Source organism: Bufo bufo, chromosome 3, assembly GCF_905171765.1.
Source record: "Bufo bufo chromosome 3, aBufBuf1.1, whole genome shotgun sequence".
Taxonomy (NCBI): domain Eukaryota; kingdom Metazoa; phylum Chordata; class Amphibia; order Anura; family Bufonidae; genus Bufo; species Bufo bufo.
Genome location: NC_053391.1, coordinates 374,379,016 through 374,393,197, shown reverse-complemented (window position 1 = coordinate 374,393,197; position 14,182 = coordinate 374,379,016). Strand labels below are relative to the sequence as shown.

The 14,182-nt window shown below is 41.8% G+C and overlaps 1 protein-coding gene across 2 annotated transcripts in view; it reads right to left on the bottom strand.

Annotated features, from left to right (window-relative positions):
* The window catches only part of BRIP1 (BRCA1 interacting helicase 1), a 357,704-nt gene that overhangs the window by 296,735 nt on the left and 46,787 nt on the right, over nucleotides 1-14,182 (bottom strand). For both annotated transcript variants that reach the window (XM_040424676.1, XM_040424677.1), the window contains exons 4-6: nucleotides 2,367-2,534; nucleotides 1,285-1,415; nucleotides 62-214 (exon numbers count right to left, since the gene is read on the bottom strand). In XM_040424676.1, the coding sequence (XP_040280610.1) occupies nucleotides 62-214; nucleotides 1,285-1,415; nucleotides 2,367-2,534 (452 nt within the window). The remainder of the gene's footprint in view (nucleotides 1-61; nucleotides 215-1,284; nucleotides 1,416-2,366; nucleotides 2,535-14,182) is intronic.

The following is a 14,182-nucleotide window of genomic DNA, read 5'->3' as shown; positions in this document are numbered from 1 at the left end:
AAACGCAGCCTTACATATTCATATTTGGCTTTTCACTATGTGTGAGTTAGTTGCTACTAACCTGCTTTGAAGAAGATGCTGCAGAATCATCAGATGCATATGGAACGGGAGGTTTTTGCTGTTTGCAACAACTAGAGGATAAACTGCTGTTGCCATCATTTTCATCATCATCAATATAATGAACCCCTTTCTCAAAACAGCGTCGCTTTCGCGTCTGCAATACAGGACAGATTTTTAAGCAACAGGACAGATAAAACTTTCTAGCTAGCCAAATTTCAAAAAAGCAACATAAAAATTAAAGGTATCTAATTTTCTTGGTTAATGTTGTCTACTGGATGTGTCCCAATCATAATTTTAAATGGGTAACTTAAAAAAAAAAAAAAAAACATAAAAAACGACACTTTAGACAGCTGTTGGTTGACATTTTTTTCCATAGGAATGTATTAGTGCCGGAAAAGGTCAAAAAGGTCAAAAGAATAAATGCCGGATCCGTTTTGCCGGATGACACCGGAAAGACGGATCCGGCATTTCAATGCATTTTTCTGACTGATCAGGCATTTTTAAGACTGATCAGGATCCTGATCAGTCTTACAAGTGCCATCAGTTGGCATACATGTTGCCAGTTCCGGCGACAGAACTGCTTGCCAGATCACTCTGCCACAAGTGTGAAAGTAGCCTAACATGAATAAAATGCCATAAAGTGCAGACAAAAAAAGCTGTGTGCCGAAAATTTCTATTAAATCATATTATGCAATGGGAATAGCCTGTGGTCTATTTATTTCCTAGGAATATTTTGCTGTGTTTTATAGTTGCGGTATACATTTCAAACGGGCCAGCAGAGGATGAAGATCTCCCTTAAGCAACTTTTAAGATTATGAACACAGAATTACTTTTAAATAGGTGCAGTTTCATCTTGCCCAACCCACTAAATAAATGTACACTACCAATTATTTTGCCCACATGTGGCAGTGGTAAATGAGTGCTCCATTATAAGTCATTGTATTCGTCATTTTTAACTTTAATTGAACATTAGCAAAATAGCTGTTAAGGGAGAAACAATTACGCTATAGACTGCAGCAATTCACCGTCCATTGTCAAACACAAAGTCATCCGTCTCTCTGACACATCAATGTGCACAGAAATAATGAAGCCATTTGTAATGGGGAGCAGTAGTAACTAAGTATGATAGACGAGGTATGTTGTGACCTGACTAAACCACAACTAATCAGAAAAGACAATAAGGATGTAAATATACAGTTCTCTGTAAACGGTATGTTTTAATACCTGCAGCTCACTAGGGGAAGTGAGGTTTCGTTTTCTATCAGTCTGAAAATCATCATCATCATCTGTAGCAACAGAAGCTTTTTTCTTAGCAGATAATTTTGCAGCAAGTGTAGTTTGGTGATTGAATGACTCTACAAAAATAATATACACACGTATTAATACACTGAATAAAAATGGTTTCAGGTGACTTTTCAGAATAAGCTAGTAGGTATCTACAAGCCGCTATTGCATGAAGTGCACACACAAACTGGGACATTCTGCTCCCCTATCTCTCTACAGAAGTCTCAGAAGCAGCAGCAGAATGAGTACTGAGCAGTGTAGCTATGAATTCAGCACTGGACTGAGATAGAACACCAAATCTTTGATTCCTTGTTTCTATTGGTTTGCAAACACAGGAGCTGGTACCGTAGCTGGGAGGAGCCTGGGACATTTATAATTTTTGCTGTATAGGCGGGACTTTACAGCAAATGACCGCTGCAGTCAATCATTGTCCTCAGTGTTCTACCATTGTGTCCGCAAAGCATGGTGCAGAAAAAAGAGGTGAATATAAGATGATTCTCTTTTTATTTTAGGCCAAGATTTTTATTTATCTTAAACCCTTTAAGTACTTGCCAAGTTTGTTGCAATGTACATGCATTCCTTTGTGTCTGTAATGCCTGTAGCATGCACCACTCAATGTATCTACTTCTGCCTAAAGTTATAAAATATAAAAAAATGACACATAACTTTAAATCTATATAAATTGCCACATAAACTAAAATATATTATAGAATCTCCCAAACTATCCACATAAGGATGAAAATTGATTAAATTACCTATGGCAATTTGTTGAAATACATAAGGGTGATTACATTACATTCAGTGATATTTTTTTTATAATATCCTGAGCAGCCTGATGATCACGTTAGGTACAAAGTACACTCTGATCAGAGATTTAGAGTAACAAAGGAAAAAGTTTGGGTAGAACTGTTCTACTGGCATCTCCCAAATAAATTTGCATTTAATTGCAGAAGAAAAAAAAGTTAGAAGATGCTAATGTTAACCATTTGTGTACTAAAAGAATGGCAAATAAATTATCTTACCATTTGGAGTTGACAAAAGGCCACTAGAAGATGACCCAGCTCCATCGCTAGAAGTGGAAGCAGATGCAGCGCTTTTTTGGGGAGGGTTTAAATGACATGTGCAACTACAATGTTGAGGCTCTTCCTTTTTCCACTCTTTATCATTTGCGTCTTTGTCAACAGGCTTTCCTACAGCAGAAATAAACAGATTGAATTTATTTTTATTTTTTTATTAAGGTACAGTGTTCAGAAGGTGCTGACAATTTCTCAAGTTGAAGGTAAATTGTAAACTTCAACAAATCAGTTATCTACTTACAAGCAGCCACATTCAATTTTTAAAAGAGAAGCCCAGCATATGAAAATAAATCTTAAAGGGTAAATAAACTCTCCCCCTTTGGATTTCATCGGTTCTGTTTGGCTTTTCGAGCGTTTGGAGCATAGTTAGGCTACTTTCATACTGGCGTTTTGGCTTTCCGTTTGCGAGATCCGTTCAGGGCTTTCACCAACGGTCCAAAACGGATCAGTCTTGCCATAATGCATTCTGAATGGAAAAGGATTCGCTCAGAATGCATCAGTTTGCATCTGTTCAGTCACCATTCCGCTCTGGAGGCGGACACCAAAACGCTGCCTGCAGCGTATTTCTGTCCGCCATGTGGTGTGGAGCAATCTGACACAATAGAAAACGGATCCGTCCCCCTTTGACTTTCAATGGTGTTCAAGACAGATCTGTCATGGCTATAGAAAACATAATACAACCAGATCTGTTCTTGATGGATGCATGCGGTTGTATTTTTGTAACAGAAGCGTTTTTGCAGATCCATGACGGATCTGCAAAAAACACTAGTGTGAAAGTAGCCTTACATAGAAAGTATATTGGATCCCTACTTCTCAAACTTTAAAAGTCGAGCAGGGTCGATGAGAGGCAAAAGAGCAGAGTGCTGAGCAGCACTTCTGCCCCGTCACGTTAAAAAAAAAGAAAACGTTTTGGTACCCTTAAAAGAGGTTTTCAAGATTTCAAAAAAATACTAAAAGCAAGGGAAAGGTAAAATAAAAATGAACATACTCACCTGGTAGATACCCGTCAATCCAGTGCAAATGCTCCAACAGTCTCTGTTGGTCTCTGCTTACAATGACGTGTGTGACAACAGCAGCCAATCAATGAGCACAGCATTGGTGCATGCATGTGACTGGCTGCAGAGGTGATATATGCATGTACGGCATGCCATCACTGCAGGACAAGTCACAATGACCCAAAAAAAATGTTCCTAGGGGACGCTGGGGGAGATTCATCAAACTGGTGTAAAGTAGAACTGGCTTAGTTGCCCATAGCAACCAATCAGATTCCACCTTTCATTTTTCGCAGCTCCTTTGGAAAATGAAAGGTGGAATCTGATTGGATGCTATGGGCAACTAAGCCAGTTCTACTTTATACCAGTTTGATAAATTTTCCCCTATATGTTTTTTTCTCTTTAATCTGGAATCAATGGCCTGTGTCCCGATTGATCCTCTGAACAATTTTATGCCAGGAGCACTGGAAATTAAGAGTAATGAACCCGTTAAATATCTGGGTATTCAAATAACCCCAAATCCTAAGGAATATGTCCAGCTGAATGTGATTCCCAAAATACAAGAAATTAGGAAGAGAATAGATGTTTGGAAAAGATTATATGTTTCGATGGCAGGTCGGATTTCCTTAGTGAAAATGTGTCTACTACCTTCCCTGAACTATATTCTGTGGAACGCACCGGCAACAATCCCTAAAAAAATATTTAAAATAATAGCTAGTCTTTTAATGGACTTGATATGGCGAGGGAAAAAACCAAGGATAAAAGCACAAATATTGCGTATCCATGAGAGGGAGGGTGGACTATCAGTCCCAGACTTTGAACTTTATTTTATCTCCGGACATATAAAAAAAACATGATAACGTGGAGTAATACGCAAAGCTATAAGTCCATGATAGCAGGGATAAATGGAAGGCTAGAGAACTGTACTATCTTCCAGCTTATAGAAGCGGGTGCTTTGGCACAACAGGGAAGTAGAAAGATTTGAGCTGATGGAAAAGGTTTGGAAAGAAGCAAGGGCTTTATGGACCCAGGCTGGACTCCATGCTGACACCATACTGTGGGATAATACCCACCTAATAGAACTAAAGGCAATTGAACAAGAGATTTGGTGGAAGCATGGAGTCATGGGGATATAATACTATACGAAGATCTTAAAAAGGAGTATGGTCTGAGTAATAAAGAAATGTGTTTTTTTCATCTACAACTAAAACAAGTATTGAGAAAGCTGCTGGGGAGGGGTACACAAATTGTGGCCCTTCCACAGCCGCTAGTTGATATTTCTGGATTAACAACAGGGGTTTCTAAAATATATCAATGTCTGTTACAACGAAAGACTAAGAAAATAGCAGCTAACAGCTTAATGCATAAATGGCAAGATGCTATAAACCCCCAGCGAGAAGAATTCTGGGATTTGGCTATACAGGAAAATAATAGGATCTCAAAGAACTTTTCCCATAGAATTAACCAATTTAATATACTATATCGTCTTTATTATTCCCCCAAGTTTTTAATGAAGTGCTATAAACCTAAAGTCTTTAGATGTTTAAAGTGTGGGGAGATATGGGTGGACGATGTTCACATACTTTGGACTAGGGCTGCACGATATGGGAATTTTGTGCGATTGCGATTAGGGCCCTAAAAATTGCGATAACGATATGCGATGCGATATTTTAAGGGAATTGTGCTAGACGTCTATTTGCTTGGATTTTCCCATATGAGCCGCTGACGCGGCTGGGTATGACATAGTTATGGTGGATCTGTGGATGACGCTGTGTCGTGGGGGATCTGTGGATGACGCTGTGTCGTAGGGGATCTGTGGATGACGCTGTGTCGTGGGGGATCTGTGGATGACGCTGTGTCGTAGGGGATCTGTGGATGACGCTGTGTCGTGGGGGATCTGTGGATGACGCTGTGTCGTGGGGGATCTGTGGATGACGCTGTGTCGTTGGGGATCTGTGGAACACGCTGTGTCGTTGGGGATCTGTGGAAGACGCTGTGTCGTGGGGGATCTGTGGATGACGCTGTGTCGTGGGGGATCTGTGGATGACGCTGTGATGTGGGGATCGGTGGATGACGCTGTGTTGTGGGGGATCGGTGGATGACGCTGTGTTGTGGGGGATCGGTGGATGACGCTGTGTCGTTGGGGATCTGTGGATGACGCTGTGTTGTGGGGGATCTGTGGATGACGCTGTGTTGTGGGGGATCTGTGGATGACGCTGTGTTGTGGGGATCTGTGGATGACGCTGTGTTGTGGGGGATCTGTGGATGACGCTGTGTTGTGGGGGATCTGTGGATGACGCTGTGTTGTGGGGATCTGTGGATGACGCTGTGTTGTGGGGGATCTGTGAATGACGCTGTGTTGTGGGGGATCTGTGGATGACGCTGTGTTGTGGGGGGATCTGTGGATGACGCTGTGTTGTGGGGGATCTGTGGAGGACGCTGTTATGTGGGGGATCTGTGGAGAACGCTGTTATGGGGGGGATCTGTGGAGGACGCTGTTATGGGGTGGATCTGTGGAGGACGCTGTTATGGGGTGGATCTGTGGAGGACGCTGTTATGGGGTGGATCTGTGGAGGACGCTGTTATGGGGTGGATCTGTGGAGGACGCTGTTATGGGGTGGATCTGTGGATGACGCTGTTATAGGGGATGTGTGCTATGACACATAGGGCCATGAGGGGGGGCAGCATAAGACATATAGCATCTTATGCTGGTCCCCCTCATGGCCCTATGTGTCCCCTCATGTGTCCTAAACTGCGCACATAACTGGCTTTGTGTGTAATGTATTTTACTAGTGTGTAAAACAAGCTCTCTCCTATTGATAACATGGCCAGCCTCTGTACTCACTTTTCAAAGAAGAAGACCGGCACTTCGCAGATGTAGATCACAATGTAGATTTATTCAGTCACATATTCAAGTGGCATAGTGACGCGTTTCAGCACAAGTGCCGCCCTGCTTTTACTAGAATCTGTACTCACTGTCACTATGAATGCACTGCAGCAAACGGCAGCGAGCTGGCCGGCCGGCACGTGACTGACGTCACTTAGTAACGCTCCTCCCACTTCAGGAAGCAGGAGCGTTACTAAGTGACGTCAGTCACGCGCCGGCCGGCCCGCTCGCTGCCGTTCGCTGCAGTGTATTCATCGTGACAGTGAGTACAGAGGCTGGACCTGTTATCAATAGGAGAGAGCTTGTTTCACACACTAGTAAAATACTTTACACACAAAGCCAGTTATGTGTGTGGGGCCCCTTCATATATAATCGCGGCATTTTCGGGTCGGACAAATGGCCATATCGCATTTGCCGATTATCGCGATTCGATTATTTTTTCGATTTATCGTGCAGCCCTACTTTGGACATGTCTAAAGACCCAAGATTTCTGGAGAAAGGTTAGGGATAGAATAGAGCAATACCATCGGATTAAAGTCCCTAGCCAATTTGAGATATGAATATTGGGGGTGATGGCTAAAATGGACATCCCTCAACATAGAGAAATAGCTTCCAAATTACTTTTTCAAGCTAGGAAGTGTATCATTCGGCACTGGGGAAATAATGCTGTACCCACGATTAGGGAATGGGAGAAGCTTATTACAATTTCACTTGTTTGCGAGGAATCTCATCTGGTAAACAATAAGAAAAAATATAGATTTTCTAGAATATGGCAGAAATGGTTGGTATAGTGACTTTCTCTGAGAAGATGGGAACTATCATGAGTTGGGGCGGGGGATGGAGGTGAGGGAGAGAGGATGATTAGAGGAGCGAGGTGAGAGGAGTGAGTGGCTCGTGTAATTTTAAATTAATTGGTTTTTTTTTCTCTCTCTTTATGAGAGAAGTGGCCCACGAATAAAAATATAATAAAGATTTATAAAAGAAAAAAAATCTGGAATCAATATGACGGATTATTAGATAGCCCTAGAAACTCACTTACGGGTAAAGAGCCTTCAGGAATAAAGCCCCAAATAAAAAAATAAAAAAAGTTAACACAAAATCAATATTATAATATTTGTTATATTATTAGAATTTCCTTCTGTTTCAAGCCTTGTTAAATTCTGGACTATTGTATGCTGCGTTAAAAGAATTTCACTTATAATCTCTTCTTGCTGTTAATAAATACAGGGTGGGCCATTTGTATGGATAAACCTTAATAAAATGGGAATGGTTGGTGATATTAACTTCCTGTTCGTGGCACATTAGTATATGTGGGGGGGGAAACTTTTCAAGATGGGTGGTGACCATGGCGGCCATTTTGAAGTCGGCCGTTTTAAATCCAACTTTTGTTTTTTCAATAGGAAGACGGTCCTGTGACACGTCAAACTTATTGGGAATTTCACAAGAAAAACAATGGTGTGCTTGGTTTTAACGTAACTTTATTCTTTCATGAGTTATTTACAAGTTTCTGACCACTTATAAAATGTGTTCAATGTGCTGCCAATTGTGTTGTATTGTCAATGCAACCCTCTTCTCCCACTCTTCACACACTGATAGCAACACCGCAGGAGAAATGCTAGCACAGGCTTCCAGTATCCGTAGTTTCAGGTGCTGCACATCTCGTATCTTCACAGCATAGACAATTGCCTTCAGATGACCCCAAAGATAAAAGTCTAAGGGGGTCAGATCAGGAGACCTTGGGGGCCATTCAACTGGCCCACGACGACCAATCCACTTTCCAGGAAACTGTTCATCGAGGAATGCTCGGACCTGACACCCATATTGTGGTGGTGCACCATCTTGCTGGAAAAACTCAGGGAACGTGCCAGCTTCAGTGCATAAAGAGGGAAACACATCATCATGTAGCAATTTTGCATATCCAGTGGCCTTGAGGTTTCCATTGATGAAGAATGGCCCCACTATCTTTGCACCCCATATACCACACCATACCATCAATGGTGCAGCACCTGAAACTACGGATACTGGAAGCCCGTGCTAGCATTTCTCCTGCGGTGTTGCTATCAGTGTGTGAAGAGTGGGAGAAGAGGGTTGCATTGATAATCCAACACAATGGGCAGCACATTGAACACATTTTATAAGTGGTCAGAAACTTGTAAATAACTCATGAAAGAATAAAGTTACGTTAAAACCAAGCACAACATTGTTTTTCTTGTGAAATTCCCAATAAGTTTGATGTGTCACATGACACTCTTCCTATTGAAAAAACAAAAGTTGGATTCAAAAAGGCCGACTTCAAAATGGCCGCCATGGTCACCAACCATCTTGAAAAGTTTCCCCCCTCACATATACTAATGTGCCACAAACAGGAAGTTAATATCACCAACCATTCGCATTTTATTAAGGTGTATCCATATAAATGGCCCACCCTGTAGAATGTTTAAAAAATTTTATTTCATTAGAAATTGTACATTTAGAACTACAAAAAAAACTATAAATAAAATAATAAATAGTTTGAACAACTTAACCCTAATAAAACGAAAAAACTATTTTTGTAAACAGCCTTATGTGTTATAAATATTCAACTTATTCAAAACCGATTTTACAAACTTTGTTAACCCTTTAGGTGTTCCACAAGAATGAAAGGAAAATGGAGGTAAAATTTCACTTTTTTGGCAGATTTTCCATTTTAATCTATTTTTTCCTGTAACACAGCAAGGTTTAACAGCCAAAGAAAACTCAATATTTATTACCCTGATTCTGAAGTTTACAGAAACACCCCATATGTGGTCGTAAACTGCTGTATGGGTACACGGCAGGGTGAAGAGGGAAAGAAGCGCCATATGGATTTTGGAGGGCAGATTTCACTAGGATAATTTTAAGTTGCCACATCACATTTGAAGACCCCCTAATCACCCCTAGAGTAGAAACTCCCAAAAAGTGTCCCCATTTTGTAAACTACGGGATGAGGTGACAGTTTTATTGGTACTATTTTGGCATACATATGATTTTTCATTGCTCGATATTACGCTTTTTAGGCTTTTTTTTTTTTTAGGCAAGGTAACCAAAAAATGGCTGTTGTGGCACAGTTTTTATTTTTTGTTTTTCACGGAGTTCTCCTGACAGGATAGATCATGTGTTGCTTTTATAGAGCAGGTTGATACGGACGCGACAATACCAAATATGTGTATTTTTTTTGTTGTTTCAGTTTTACATAATAAAGCATTTTTTAAAACAAAAATAATGTTTTTGTGTCTTCATTTTCTAAAAGCTACATTTTATTATTTTTCTGCCAATCGTCTTGTGCAGGGGCTCTTTTTTTTTTTTTGCAGGAAGAGCTGACATTTTTATTGGGACTATTTTTAGGTACATATGATTTTTTGATCATTCAATATGACACTTTATTGCGGCAAGGTGACCAAAAAAATTGCTATTTCGGCACAGTTTTTATTACGTTTTTTAACAGCATTCAACTGAGGGGGTAGATCATGTGATATTTTTAAAGAGCAGGTTTTTACAGACACGGAGATACCTAATAAAAGCATTTTAGAAAAAATCATGTTTTTAGCATCTTCATTTTCTGAAGGCCATTTTTTTTTTAGGTACGGGATAATTTTTTGCAGGAAGAGATGGCGGTATGATTGGTACTATTTTGGGTTGCATATGGCTTTTTGATCGCTTGGTATTACACTTTTTGTGATGAAAGGTGACAAAAAAATTGAATTTTTTGCATAGTTTTTATTTAATTTTTTTATGATGTTCACCTAAGGCCCCTTGCAGATGAGTGTGTGCAGATTAGGTCCGGATGCGTTGCGAATGCGTTCAGTGAAAAATGCGCGATTTCGCAAACAAAGTCATTCAGTTTTGGCCTCATGCACACGACCGTTGTTTTATTCCGTGTCCGTTGTTCAGTTTTTCGCGATTTTCTGCGGACCCATTGACTTTCAATGGGTCCGTTGAAAACTCGGCTAATGTTTGTCATCCGCGTCCGTGATCCGTGGTTCCAGTCCGTCCAAAAAATATAACCTGTCCTATTTTTTTCACGGAAAACGGTTAGCGGACCCATTCAAGTCAATTGGACAGGGAAAAAACGCGGAGGCACACAAGATTGTCATCCGCGTCCGCGCATCCGCGTCCATTTTTTTCCTATCATTTGCATGGCAAACTTGACTTAGACTTTTTTTTACTTTCCTTCATGTCTGGTGATCCTCCAAAAATCAAGGAAACAAAAACGGAAACGGATCATGGAACAACGGAACCCCGTTTTGCGGAACGGAACACAACAACGGTCGCGTGCATGAGGCCTTTGTCTGAGATAGCGTTCAGTTGTTCAGTTTTTATTGCGCGGGTGCAATGCGTTTTTGACGCGCATGATAAAAAACTGAAGGTCTCAACATCTCTTAGCAACCATCAGTAAAAAACGCATCGCATCCGCACTTGCAAGCGGATGCGAGCAACTTGTATGGGGCCAGCGTTGCGTGAGAATCGCAGAATATAGAACATGCTGCTATTTTCTCGCAACGCACAAGTGATGCGTGAAAACCAACGCACATGTACACAGCCCCATTGAAATGAATGGGTCCGAATTCCGTGCGGGCGCAATGCGTTGCACCCGCACGGAATACTCGCTCGTGTGAAAGGGGCCTTAGGGGGTAAGTCATAATATTTTTATACAACAAGTCATTAAGAACGTGGAGATACCAAATATGTCTACTTTTTAAAAAAATTTTTAGTTTTACACTATAGAAGCATTTTTGAAGAAAAGAATAATCATGTTTTATTGTCTCCATTTTCTGAAAGCCATATTTTTTTAATCATTTGGGCGATTGTCTTATGTAGGGGCTAATTTTTTGCAGGAGGAGATGACGGTTTGATTGGTACTATATTGGGGTACATACGTCTTTTTGATCGCTTGGAATTACACTTTTTGTTATGTAAGGTGACCAAAAAATGGCTTTTTTTTGCAAATTATTTATGTTTTTTTGGTTTTTTTACGGCATTCACCTGAGGTGATAGATTATGTTACATTTTTATAGAGCACGTCGTTACGGACATGGCAATACCTAATATGTCTGTATTTTATTTATTTTAAACACCATTTTATGGTTTAAAGGGTTTCTATCACTTCGTATGACATAATTAGCTGTCAGACACTAGCGATCTGCTAGTGTCTGCTCTGGCCAACCATCCTACTATAATCACTTGTGGGGCAGCAGTTTTGCTAAAAAACTAACTTTTATAAATATGCTAATGAGCCTCTAGGTGCTATGTGGGCGTCATTAGCACCTAGAGGCTCCGTCTACCTTCATACACAGCGGCCGCCCAGCACGTCCCTCCAGCCCGCCCATGTCCTCCTCCGTGTGACGCAGCGGCCGAATTCTCGCGCATGCGCCGTGCGCGGCTGTATTCGGCGCATTAGAGATGTCTGAGCTCGGAGCGGTCAGACATTCAATGCGCATGTGGAAAGCATCGGGGCTACCATAGCAACCATCGACCCCCTGTCAGCGCAGGGCGGGGGGCCGATGGAATCAGAGGGAGCCCCCTCCCTCCGTAAACCCTGCATGTGCCGCGGTCAGCGCTGACCACGGCATGTGAAAGGGATAATCTGCCGGCATCACCAAACACAGCGATGCCAGCGGATGCATCAGGGGCCCGGCTTTTAGTAACAGCCGGGCTCGTGAGGCTCCTGATCACATCACGTACATGTACGTAAAAATGCGTGAAGGGGTTAAAGAGGACCTTTCACCACTCCTGACATGCCTATTTTAATAGCTTCATGCATTCCCCATGTAATAACGATTCTGGAGCATCTATTCTTATGGCTCTATGTTGTGCCATTCCTTATTATTTTATTATTTCTACTAGAAATTATGGAATGAATTGCTAGCAGTCTACAGTAAGGGTATAGAGGGGAGGTAACCAGTTGGGGGTGTTTACCTGCACAGACTCACTCTATCCAATCAGTGCTGCGATTTTTAGACTGTGCAGGTACATCCCCCCAACTGGTTACCTCCCCTCTGCACCCTTACTGCAGACTGCTAGCAATTCATTCATAACTTATAGTTGAAATAATAGATAAATGGCACAACATAGAGCCATAAGAATAGATGTTCCAGAATTGTTATTACATGGGGAATGCATGTAGCTATTGAAACAGTCATGTCAGGGGTGGTGAAATGTCCTCTTTAACTTTTCTGCCGGAGATGTAGGGGGGAGGGCTGTTTTAGATGCTGATATCTCCTCAATGGTAGCAGCTAGAAGCCAACGGATCTTGTTTCAACCTGGCATTCCAAAATGACTGCATAAGTTCAACAGAGGAGAACTCACTGTTAGAAATCAAGTCGGGAATAATCGCGGAGTAAACCTGCTTTTACTTTTAGCTGCATTCACTGCATCCCGATTTCTATCAGTGATATCTTCCCCTGTACTGAACAGATTACTCTCATTCTGTATTGTCTGAAAGATTGGAATGTCATCTATCAAACTAGGGATCGACCGATTATCGGTTTGGCCGATATTATCGGCCGATATTGAGGATTTTGAACGTTATCGGTATCGGCATCTATTTTGCCGATATACCGATAACGTATGGGGAACACAGAACGCGCTGCTGACAGCGCTCTCTGTGTTCCCTCCGCAGCACAGGGGAGAAGGAAGCAGTGTCTCCTCCCCCTGTGCTGCTGCTGCCGCTGCCGCCAATGAGGGGATAGAACATAAGAGGAGGGGAGGGGCTGTGGCCGCTGCGCCACCAATGAAGATAAGCCTTTCATTCATTCATATACAGGAGGCGGGAGCTGGCTGCAGAATCACATAGCCGGCTCCCGACCTCTATGAGCAATAGCTGCGGTCCGCGGTAGTTAACTCCTCAGGTGCCGCCGGATTCTGCAGCTAGCTCCCGCCTCCTGTATATGAATGATCGATAGACTTATCTTCATTGGTGGCGCAGTGCGCCCCCCCAAGCCCCCCAGTATTAATCATTGGTGGCGCAGTGCGCCCCCCACCCCCATCCCAATCCCGGCCAATAGTAAAAACATTGGTGGCGCAGTGCGCCGCCCCCCCCCCCCCCCCCAGTATTAATCATTGGTGGCAGTGGCCACAGGATCCCCTCTCCCCTGCTCCTCCGATCGGAGCCCCAGCTGTGTAAGCCTGGGGCTCCGATCGGTTGCCATGGCAGCCAGGACGCTATTGAAGCCCTGGCTGCCATGTTCAGCTCCATGCTGCTGTGTGCACTATGCACAGAGCAGCAGGGACAGTGTGAGATCCTATTCACCCTGATAGAGATCTATCAGGGGGAATAGGACAAGGGTTCTAGTCCCTAAGGGGGTTAAAAGTTAGTAAAAAAAAAAAACACAAAAATATTAAGTATAAATGAAAAAGATTTATAAAAAAAAAATACACATTAACAATAAACAAAAAAAATACACATTAACAATAAACATATTAATTTTCAGCAGATTTGTGTAGGAATTTTTTTTTTTTCTCAAAAATGAAAATTCCCAGAATATCGGTATAAATTATCGGCTATCGGCCTGAAAGTTCACAAATTATCGGTATCGGTATCGGCCCTAAAAAATCAATATCGGTCGATCCCTATATCAAACAATACAAAGCTTGTACCAAACCAGAGATATGAGTAGATAAAGCAACTGCCCCCTCCCTGTCAGTCTGGAGGAGAATGAGGGAGCAGTTGCAGAGCCGACAGGCTGCAGGAGGAAAGGAAAAATAGTAAAAATATATAGAAATATGTCATTATCATCACTGTACTGACCCACATAAAAAAAATAATTACATTATTTTTACCACACAGTGAACTCCGTAAAAAAAAATCCACAAAATAATGTACAATTTTTTTTTATCTTTCCCCCTAAAAAATCAGTAATAAAAGT